The sequence below is a fragment of the Mytilus galloprovincialis genome, chromosome 6 (assembly GCF_965363235.1).
Source record: "Mytilus galloprovincialis chromosome 6, xbMytGall1.hap1.1, whole genome shotgun sequence".
In the NCBI taxonomy this organism is placed as follows: Eukaryota; Metazoa; Mollusca; class Bivalvia; order Mytilida; family Mytilidae; genus Mytilus; species Mytilus galloprovincialis.
The window spans coordinates 50,406,161-50,418,222 of NC_134843.1; the positions used below are offsets into that span (position 1 = coordinate 50,406,161).

General features: G+C 31.0%; 2 protein-coding genes across 2 annotated transcripts; both read left to right on the forward strand.

Moving 5' to 3' along the window:
• Window positions 1–4,776: 4,776 nt before the first annotated feature.
• On the forward strand, window positions 4,777–5,943 carry LOC143078603 (uncharacterized). The gene is made up of 2 exons (XM_076253459.1): window positions 4,777–5,049; window positions 5,789–5,943. Exons 1-2 carry the CDS (start codon window positions 4,803–4,805, stop codon window positions 5,941–5,943), a joined length of 402 nt encoding a protein of 133 aa, XP_076109574.1. The 5' UTR covers window positions 4,777–4,802.
• A 1,720-nt stretch (window positions 5,944–7,663) lies between these two features.
• LOC143078171 (uncharacterized) lies at window positions 7,664–11,440 on the forward strand. The gene is made up of 4 exons (XM_076253120.1): window positions 7,664–8,899; window positions 9,596–9,794; window positions 10,143–10,265; window positions 10,600–11,440. The coding sequence occupies exons 1-4, from the start codon at window positions 8,252–8,254 to the stop codon at window positions 11,430–11,432; spliced, it is 1,803 nt and encodes a 600-aa protein (XP_076109235.1). The 5' UTR covers window positions 7,664–8,251; the 3' UTR covers window positions 11,433–11,440.
• Window positions 11,441–12,062: the final 622 nt, after the last annotated feature.

Sequence of the window (12,062 nt, forward strand, 5' to 3'; positions counted from 1 at the left end):
TGTATTTCTATTGCCTTATACATTACCATTTTAATAGAATGTTTGCAATTGACCTCAAATTGACATAGATAATATCTTTATGCATATGCTAAGATATTGCAATGCTGAACTATAAAATTGAGAATGGAAATGGGGAATGTGCCAAAGAGACAACAACCCGACCATTGAAAAAAACAACAGCAGAAGGTCACCAATAGGTCTTCAATGTAGCGAGAAATTCCCGTACCCGGAGACGTCCTTCAGCTGGCCCCTAAACAAATATATACTAGTTCAGTGATAATGAACCCCATACTAATTTCCAAATTGTACACAAGAAACTAAAATTAAAATAATACAAGACTAACAAAGGCCAGAGGCTCCTGACTTGGGACAGGCGCAAAAATGCGGCGGGGTTAAACATGTTTGTGAGATCTCAACCCTCCCCCTATACCTCTAGCCAATGTAGAAAAGTAAACGCATAACAATACGCATATTAAAATTGAGTCCAAGAGAAGTCCGAGTCTGATGTCAGAAGATGTAACCAAAGAAAATAAACAAAATGACAATAATACATAAATAACAACAGACTACTAGCAGTTAACTGAATGAATGAAATAAACTGAAAGGATTTTGAATCTCAATTTGTGAAAAAAAAAGATAAAATATTAAAAATCTCGAAGTCAGAGAAAAATTCAAAACAGAAAAGCTCTTTATCAAATGTCAAAATCAAAAACTCAAACACATGAAACAAAAAGAAAACAAACGTTATATTCCTCTATTATATGTATTATACATATCTTCAATAAATCAGTCTTTTAATATTGTTAATTGATTGTTTTGTCGTACTTTTTTACTAATGGTATTATTAATTAAATATCTAGAAATTGTTGTTTAAATCTTTAATTAAAAAAAAAAAACATCCCACAAGTATATTAGATTTTCCAATATGGTTTAACGTAATATGGAGTATTTTGTGAATGTTATATTTGGCATTATGTTAAATAGTCTAGGTAATCATACGATTTCAATAATATTTGAGTCAATTTGCAACTGACGTCACTTAGATGCGTCAGTGGTTTATAATGAAAAATTATTATATATCACATCAATCCTTTCTTAATTTTTTAGACTTTAAATAACGTCAGTTTCTGGGGAAAATATAAATTAGATCGGGTTTGGTAATAAATGTATTCGTTTCTTTTCTCAAAAAGTTTATTTGAATTTACCTAGCATCATAGATAATAATACGTACTCATTTATGCAATGACGGCGTGCACAAAAATAACGGCAACTGTTAAATGCGCTTTTAAAAGTAGCTTTATACAACATTTTATACGAGAAGCATTTTTTATCATGGAATGATTAAAGCGTGCCATTAAAATACACATAATTAAAAAGGTTACCAAAATTACATCTATAAAGTACAAAACTAACATGCAGAACGCGGCAAAAATATATGAAACTTGTAACATTAAATAAGCATAAAATAGATTTTTTTATCTGAAATTTGTACAAATTAAAAGTATTTTCCTGCATTTTCCTACAACAGAATTTCGTTATGTGTAAGAAGTAGTAATTTGGAAGGATTAATATTAGAAAATTGAAGATCGGTAAAAAGATTTTTACTTGCTATTTTCCTATTTCGAAATGACTTGATATTCAAAATATGCATTTAAAAGGGTTTAAAAAAAATCTGCAAATTATAAATGATTCGATAGTCCAGGCTGAACAGTCACCTGAATTTTTTAAATGTCCAGCTATTATGTTACAGTTTAAAGAAATTACGTTTTAACGCTATTTTTTAAAAGGGTCCACGGCAAAGTCGCTGATTATTTCCATTACACATTAGCATATATTTTTTTTTTTTTGATTTCCAGAATGTACATTTGCTATGCTTTATGTTTGAAAAAAAAATATGTTGAACGTTTATGCTTAAAATTATAGAAATGCCGAAATCGTAAATGATTTTAATAATTTGAAGATGTTACGTTTGTGAACTCAGCTTTATGCACGCCGTCAATGTCTTGTGTTATATATTATAAAAAGCTATTGCATTTATGTATATTTTAATCTTCACAGTTTGAGTATGTGCTTACTGAAGATCATATTATATTAGCAAAAAGGAATGGACAACGACAAAATTTACGGGTCATGCAACAAAATACCTGTTTGTCAAAGTTGAAATATTACTCTTTTTGGAAAAGTGTTATGTTTCTGTATACTCTGTATACCTATTATTATACTTGTAATTAATTTTCGGTTATGAAAGCCAATTCTCGAATTGCTTATGTGCACCCCGGAGGTTACATTACATTTCGCAATAAGATACAATAAGTAAACTATCATATCAGAAGACTAAACTAAGGATGTATGTTTTTGTACAATGTCATTAAGATGAGAACTCTACCCATCGTATCGGTGAACCAATTCATGGTGGTAATAATAAAGTTTACGTCACCAAATTGACTTAAGGTGGTATAGGAGTTTAAATTTTCGCGCCTTCTGCGCAAGAAGTTGCGCATCTGATATCGACATTCGATCTGTTGTCGTAAATGAAATACTTTGTACCAAGATGAAAATAAAACATAATTCTCTTCATTATGTCCTTCAATTAATCGGGTTCACTTTTTTTATTGAAAAATAAATTCAAATACACATCTTTTAATAATAACATTTGGCAGTGATCACTTCCGGCATGCACGGAAATGCAAAAATGGACACAACAAAAGACGTGGAGATGTTTACATTGCTCAACGGTGAACTGCTTTTTACAATAACTAACTTGCTGCTCAGAAAATATAGAACATGAGCAGCATTTTGGTGTACTATGAGGCAGTTTCACATAAATCACATACATAGAACGAATCCTCAAACAGTCGTGTTGATCCGTCGACAGAAGAAGAAAAAGGTATAATTTCATGTTTAATGCGACTATCGTAATATCTTTATATGTCGTCTGCCTCCTAGAAATGCCTACCATTAGGAGTGTTAAAGGGCGCTTTTCAACTAAGAAACCTGTAGAAAGAATACATAACTTTATTGAAAGTAGACGAAAAGTTAAAACACAACCAAAGAAGTTCTTTGTCTCAGACATAGTTTTAGAAGACCACCCTTATTTTATTTCATCATCACTGCAAACATCATCTACATTAACCAAATATCCTCCTGAAACCAACAAAAGCTATCACGAACATGACATAGATGATTTATTTCATGAATATATTCCATCTGATCTTGTCCCTCTAGACCATTGTAGATTCCTGTGTGAATTAGAGTATTTGGCTAGTCAGCTGAAAAGCTGTATCGGGTGTAACAAAACCCTTCATTTGCACGATGCCAGGGGTGTTAGATGCTATGGCGTTTCAGGAATTTTGTATATTGTCTGCCATAGACCAATATGTGGTCGTTTAAACAAAATTAAATTAGGGAAGACGCATTACCCTGGTGAAAACAAGAGAGGCATAGGTGTATTTGATGTCAACACTAAAATAGCTACAGGTTAACATGCATTAAAAAATGTTTAATTTTATGTTTATAACAGTAAGGGACATCAGTTCCCGTTACCAGGTTTTAATTGTAATGATATTCATTGAGCAGAACAAATCGTCCGACTTGTGAAAAGTGTTAACTTAAATCCTGTCAATGTTCCTTCGGCCAACTTGTCCCACTTAATGAAAAAATGCAAATGCTAGATGAATATATAATTTTCATGTGATGATGTCTGCCAACTCTCCAACTTTGGTTGGCATTCAGGTCAAAGAAATACTGATAGTCACTTCTTTATGCTTTATTTCAACAAAAAGAAAAGAACTACAAATTAAATATAAGAAGATGTGGTATGTTGAGCAATGATGACATCCCTTCACAGAACCGAGTATCTCGCCTAATTTATGAAGTTGAGGAACGTTTACTGCAGATTGCATGTAATAGTTACTGGAAGACCAGCTACGTCCATATATAAGTAACATTATATTATACAAATATAAAATACAAATACAAACTTTAACCACAGACATGACAGAGTCAATATTTATTTATCTAATGTTTTCATAGATATTGATGTTATTAATTAGTGGGATGGGAACATGATAAATATACAAAAGGATTGCATCTTTTTAATCAAGTAGGGCAAGTTGACAATACTTAATTCATCAGGACTAATCTATTTCTCACAAGTGGGGTGAGTTGACAGACCTTATTTCAGAGTGATTTTTACCCTTTTCATAAATGGTGCAAGTTAAACAACCCATTTTCAATTCTTTTTCACAAGTGGGGCCATTTGGTAAATCTAATTTGGTCAATTCAGAAAGTGGTGCAAGTGAAAAAATGGGGCGGTTTGCCAGTGTGATGATTCTTCATGGATTCAATATACATCCTGATGTCTAAGAGATCCCAATTTTTTTTATACATGTGTATTATATGCCATAATTTCATGGGTATATTTGAATATAAAAAAAAGATGTGGTATGATTGCCAATGAGACAACTCTCCACAAGAGACCAAAATGACACAGAAATTAACAATTATAGGTAACTGTACAGCCTTCAACAATGAGCAAAGCCTGTACTGCATAGTCAGCTATAAAGGCCCTGAAATGACAATGTTAAACAATTCAAACGATAAAAGTAACAGCCTAATTTATTTAAAAAATGAACGAAAAACAAATATGTAACACATAAAAAAACAATGACGATTGAATTACAGGCTTCTGACTTGGGGCAGGCAAATACATACATGTTCACTATGCTGAATTTAATATGAATGAAAAAAGTGGGTTTATGTTTTTTAAGTGCAACTAAAAGTTGAAATGTGTCCAGATTTAAATGATTACATATAAAGTTCTCATAATCATGATACATGTAATTCATTATATTTCAAAATATCCAGGTATGATACATTCCGGCATCGGAGGAACACAGTTGAGCAACTTTTTGTCTGTACTCAACATACATAGCATAGATTTCAAGGCATTAAAAGAGAGAGAAAATGAAACTGGAGCTGCTATAGAAGCACAAGCAGAAATATCTGAGGAAAGATACTTACAAGAAGAAATAAACCAGTCATTTACAGGTTTAAATTTTAAATTAGCCAGATACAAGCTTCTGTTCAACTGGACATCTGTGTTGCATTGTTACTTATTTTAAGATTTACTTGAATTTAAAATTGAATACTTAAAAAAGTTCACCTATATACAGACTTTGAAGTGAATTCAGACAAAGGTCATTAGATTTTTCAAAATGGAACGTTAACAAGTGTTTAAATTTAATAATTAACATGATTAAGAAGCCTTGACATTTTTTTTCCATGGAGAGTGTTTGGGCATGGTCCATTGACTTTGACACTTTTGCATATCTTACATATTAAAGTTCATTTTACAGGGAACCCTTAATTGTAGGTCTATGATATTTAGTATGCAGTAGAATTATTATTGCCATATCGTATTTCTAAACTATTATTGAATATTATTGTCCATATTCCTTCAGTCATGACATGGTTCACAAATTTTACTATTTTTATGAGTTAAGTGTTATAAAATATTGCTACTTTAATTTCATTGTTTTCTGTTTCAGCAGTACATTATTTAAAACCTTTCATATTATTGTTCACAAAATTCTTTAATAAATATTTATTTATCTTTTACTACGGTACTGTTATTCTCATAGTCATGTTAGTTGTATAATTTGGAAATGACTGTTAATTACAATATAGTACAAACAGTGAAAATATAACCACTATATATCTTAGCTATAGGAAAAAAAAAACTTTCTCTCTTAATTATCATGATTTCAATATATGTATTTTCGTGCAGAGGAAAATGGTGACACACAAACAGGTATATCTGTATCAACCGACACATGCTGGCAGAAGAAAGGTTCTGGTAGATCCTACAATAGTTTGTCAGGTATAAATGGTTTGACAAGTAATATCCTCCTTGTACAAATACTCATAAACTATTACTATTGAATTATGTACAAAATGAAGTCAATTGAGATTCTACATCTATAAATATTCCACTGACCTGGATTTTGGATTTCATAATTATCAATAACTTAGCTAATTAATATAGATTTAAAAAATATGTGTCCATAGGAAATTTCAGACAAAATTTTGTTTGTCGAACATAAAATTGAGATTTAAAATGGGAAAAGTGTCATGTAGACAACAACATGACTAAAGAGCAAATACAGCCCAAGGCCACCTATTTAATTTTTCAACACAGCAGATGGGGATTTAGCTGGACTCCTAACCATTATCCATACTAGTTGAGTGAAAATGAAAGTACACTTAACTCTGAATCACATAAATGAACCTTGACTTGGTTTATTATACCAATAAATATATACAAATATTTTATTGGCACAAACTCAATTACAATAATTGGCAACAGCCTAAACAAATAGTAATGATGCAGCAATTAAACAATACTACATACATGTAGCATGTCATTGGGCACTTTTCGAACCATGAAATTTGCACAATCTTTCTTCTCTGTTAACTTTCATGTATCTACCTCTTTCAATTTCAAGATTTTTATACGACCGCAAAAATTGAAAAATTTTTGGTCGTATATTGGTATCACGTTGGCGTTGTCGTCTGCGTCGTCGTCGTCCGAATACTTTTAGTTTTCGCACTTTAGTAAAAGTGAATGGAAATCTATGAAATTTTAACACAAGGTTTATGACCACAAAAGGAAGGTTGGGATTGATTCTGGGAGTTTTGGTCCCAACATTTTAGGAATTAGGGGCCAAAAAGGGCCCAAAAAGGGCCCAAATAAGCATTTTCTTGGTTTTCGCACCATAACATCCAAAATTAAACTAAGTTTGATTTTAACAAAAATTGAATACTTGGGGTTCTTTGATATGCTGAATATTAAAATGTACTTAGATTTTTGATTATTGGCCCAGTTTTCAAGTTGGTCCAAATCAGGGTCCAAAATTAAACTTTGCTTGATTTCATCAAAAATTGAATAATTGGGATTCTTTGATATGCCAAATCTAACTGTGTATGTAGATTCTTAATTTTTAGTCCCGTTTTCAAATTGGTCTACATTAAAGTCCAAAGGGTCCAAAATTAAACTAAGTTTGATTTTAACAAAAATTGAATTCTTGGGCTTTTTTGATATGCTGAATCTAAACATATACTTAGATTTGATTATGGGCCCAGTTTTCAAGTTGGTTCAAATCAGGATCCAAAATTATTATATTAAGTATTGTGCAATAGCAAGAAATTTTCAATTGCACAGTATTCAGCAATAGCAAGAAATCTTCAATTCCACAGTATTGTGCAATAGCAAGAAATTTTCAATTGCACAGTATTGCGAAATAGCAAGAAATATCTAATTGCACAATATTGTGCAATAGCAAGAAATTTTCAATTGATTGGAGTTATCTTTCTTTGTCCAGAATAGTAGTTGAATCAACTTAAATCATTGTTTTATACAATATACAATGTATATTCACTTTTACTACCAACTGATAAATTAAAACAATCTTTACCATTCAGTGATAACAAGCACCTTTTGTTACATTTTAATATTTTATGATGTATTTAAATGAGTAGTTCTGGTTGCAAACTCCATTAGAAATTTGAATTGAGATCAATTTTGGAAAAAGGGAAAGGGGGATGTGAAAAAAGGGGGGGTTAAATTTTTTCTCATTTCATATTTCATAAATAAAAAGAAAATTTCTTTAAACATTTTTTTGAGAGGATTTATATTCAACAGCATAGTGAATTGCTCAAAGGCAAAAAAAATATTTTAAGTTTATTAGACCACATTCATTCTGTGTCCGAAACCTATGCTGTGTCAACTATTTAATCACAATCCAAATTTAGAGCTGAATCCAGCTTTGATGTTGTGTCCATACTTGCCCCAACCGTTCAGGGTTCAACCTCTGCAGTCGTATAAAGCTGCGCCCTGCGGAGCATCTGGTTTGCACTTAGCCTTATAGTTTTGCAAAAGGTGCCCTATCTTTCAAGAAATTGGTCAACATAGTTTGCCCGTTTATTTGAAAAACAAAAATGTTGAAAAAATTATGATTTTGATGATTCTGTAATATATGAATTCTGTTCTTGAAAAATTTGGTCATGAATTTGTTTTATTTGGGCAAGCATAGGTGTAATAGGTACATTAAAAGATGTTAAACATAAGAAACCCAGATTATGGATACATTTCTTCATATTACTTGTCTATAGATTGTTTTCTCTTTTTTGAATAAATATATACAAGAGAGACAATTTCTGGTATACATTCTTGCAATTTTTTTCTTAGGGTATGGAGCCAGATATGGTGGTAGAAATGCTAAAAGGACTGGATGACAAAGACATAGTAATTTCACAGGTTGTAGGTGATGACGACTCTACTGGTTTTGACAGGGCAAAAGTATTAATGCCAAGTTCCTCAATGGTCAAAATCAATGACAAAAACCATATAAAACACAATATAATAAAAAAAGTAAATGATTTAAAGTCAAAGCATAGAGAGTTGTCAGGAATGGTTGCAGAATCAATAGTTAAGAATGTGTCATATGTATTGGAACAGAATAATGGTAATCCTGAAGGAATTGAAAAAGGTTTTCATGCCACAGTCAACCATATGTATGGTGACCACCAATACTGCACAGAAAATTGGTGTGGATATTTGAAAAACAAACAAAACTATGTCCACTCAAACCTTCCTTATGGAAAAGATTTATCTTCCGCATCACTTAAATCAGACCTAGAAAAGCTATTTATAAAGCAGATGGTACCACAGTCGGACAAATTATCCCAATTAGGGTCTTCACAGGCAAATGAGAGCGTTAACAATATAATAGCTTTAAAAGCTCCAAAAACTAAACATTTTTCCTCATCTTCCAGCCTTAACTACAGAGTCAGCTCTGCTGTACTGCAAAAGAACGAGGGATATCATTACATTTCAGAGGTAATAGAATTATTTAAATCCTGTATTTTATTCAGTTCTAGCACACATGACCTTCATTTGAAGATATCTTCTTACAGGAGTTGATGCCTTTAATTTTTTTTCATCTTAACCCTTTTCATCATCTTTGAGGAAACTAAACCTAAATTAAAGTTGATAGAGAGTACCTTTGGTTAGTAAAAATAGTTCAACCAATATTATCTTAAATTATGTTAAAATGGAGGAATTTTCAATTATAAAAGTTATTGCCCTTGAAATACTTACTTTTTCAACAAATAAACATAATTAACAAGATCCACACAGATTTGTTGGCTGGGCTGAAATTGTCAACTGAACCTTATCTCCATACAATAATTATTTTTTCTGAATAATGATAAAATTTGTCAAGATCTATACAAATTACGGAACTTTTTCAAATATCAAGTTTAGAAAAAAAAAAGCTATATCAAGTACAGCTAAGGCATCATTAAAATTAATTACCAATATAGTTCACACAACATTATAAGCAGTCAGCCCATCATATGATGCTTTATAATGTGCATATTATCTAAACCGTATTCATGTTTACACTATATAATAATTTTGTAAGTAGTATAAAGTAATCATATGGACAAGAAACAAAATATTCTGTTTGGTGTCTTGTACTTATATTGACACATATATATGATGTGAGTATGTATTACCTTTCTTTAATTTCAGTTAAATACATCTATAGGACTATCACCAGGAAATGAGACAATACGAAGGGGTTCAAAGCTTAACCTGCAGAGATCGAAGAAGAAAGCAAAGACCCAAAGTAAGGAATGGAAGAAGAAGAGAATATTTTTGAAAAAGAAAAGAGCCAAAAGAACAGTATTGTCTGAAACGAAGGAAGGAACGACATACCAAAGTTCAATCGGTAATTTAAGAAAGATTTCAACACATATAAAAATGTTTGAATATTTACATTTTAATTTGCACCAAGGTGACAACTATCAACCAAAATTAAAGCCATGTTGATAGAGGCAATTATTAACAATCTATGACCTTCAACAATGAGAAAAAGGTAAACATTACAGTCTGCTATGAAAGGCCTTGACCTGAAAAATATGAAAACATTAAACTACAGGGTCATTTGCATGCCACATGTGAAATACATACCTAACATTCTGGTGATAAGAGTATGAAGAAAGAAGCATTTTGAAAAAAATCTTATTCTTTTAAAATCAATATACCTTTATAGTATGAAATTTGCTTTTAAAACCAGGTTTACAGATTGATCAGAAGAAAGATGACATAGAAAATATACCAGATATGCCAGATGATAGCCACCAAGTTGTAACTACTGGTGCATCATTAGTGGTTTTTGATTTGGAGACGACTGGTCTCAGTAAGTAGAAAGCCCAGAAATCATATCACTGGCCTGACTAAAAGGAGATATTCTCAATAGTCATATGCATTCTTTATGCTTATCTGTAGGTCAACATTTTTTTGTTAAATGATATGTCCAGATTCCCTTTTAATGAAAATCAGTCATTTTAAAATATAGTTTTGAGTAAATAAGTTTTTCAACGTAGAACTAGTAGGGAAATAACACTTCTTACATTTGATTATATATTCATGACTTAATATTGCAGTTTTAGAACTTATGATGAATGAATTTTAATGCTTTAAAAGAAAATCTGAAATTAAAAACTGTTTCTTATTTTAAATTTTTTTTTCAGGTAGATATTCAGATATTACTCAAATTGCAGCTTGCAATGTAGACAGAATATTCAGTCGTTATATTTTCCCTAACCAGCCTATATCAGCAGAAGCCTCTAGAATTACTGGATTAACTGTAGTTGGTAATAAGATGTATCACAATGGTTTATTGGTTCCTTACAAACTACCCCATGAAGGATTGACTGACTTTTTAAGTTACATATCCGAATTTAAAGACAAACCTATATTAATAGGACATAACATTAAAAGATTTGATTGCCATGTTTTATTTAATACATTGTTCTCTCTAAATATGTGGAATGAATTTTCTTCCCAAATATCTTGTTTTATAGATTCTTTGAATTTGTTTAAACAGGTTGTTCCTGGTTTAGCATCATACAGTCAGTCTTTTTTAGTTAATAACTTACTAGGACAAGAGTATGAGTCACATAATGCTGTCCATGATGCAAGATTATTGCTTAAACTAATAACTGACAAGGGAAATATTTCAAATTACCTTGATGATTTAGCTTTTTCACCAAACTATCCTGACCAGTACCGCTTGCAGTTGTGCAATTTGAAAACATATTCCAAAGTAATAAAGGAAAAAGTAATTTCAAAAGCTATGGCACTGAAAGCAGCTAAATCAAATCTGAAATTATGCCATTTGAAAATGTCTATAGATAAAGGTGGTAAAATGGGGCTAATAGCATTACTGTCAGAAAAGTCAGTTAAAACAGGAGATGTCAGAGTGACAAAAACAAGAAAATATTACAAAGAATATTTGATTACTTTGAAAAACAATGAACTTTTACTTGGCCTATATCAACTTTTAGTACAATCATACATGTAAATGAGAATTTTTGATATAACAATGTATGAATGTGAATGTAGAATTCTTTACTTGGCCTACATCAAATATTAGTACATATATCATAATGTTAGATATGACAATGTATGAATGTGTATGTGTAGTTTTTTACTTGGCCTACATCAAATATTAGTACATGTATCATAATGTTAGATATGACAATGTATGAATGTGTATACATGAAGATTTTTTTTACTTGGCCTACATCAAATATTAGTAAATGCATCATAATGTTAGATATGACAATGTATTCAATGTGTATGCATGAAGAGTTTTTTTTACTTTTTACTAAAACAAGTATTAGTACATGTATCATAATGTTGGATATGAAAATGTATGAATGTGTATACATGAAGAGTTTTTTACTTGGTCTAAAACAAATATTAGTACATGTATCATAATGTTAGATATGACAATGTGTTAAGGCATATGTAGAGTTTTTTACTTGGCCTACATCAAATATTAGAACACTTATCTTAATATTAGATATGACAATGTATGAATGTATATTTAGAGTTGTTTACTTGGCCTATATCAATTATTAGTACATGTATCATAATGTTAGATATGACCATGTATGAATGCGTATACATGAAGAATTCTGTACTTGGC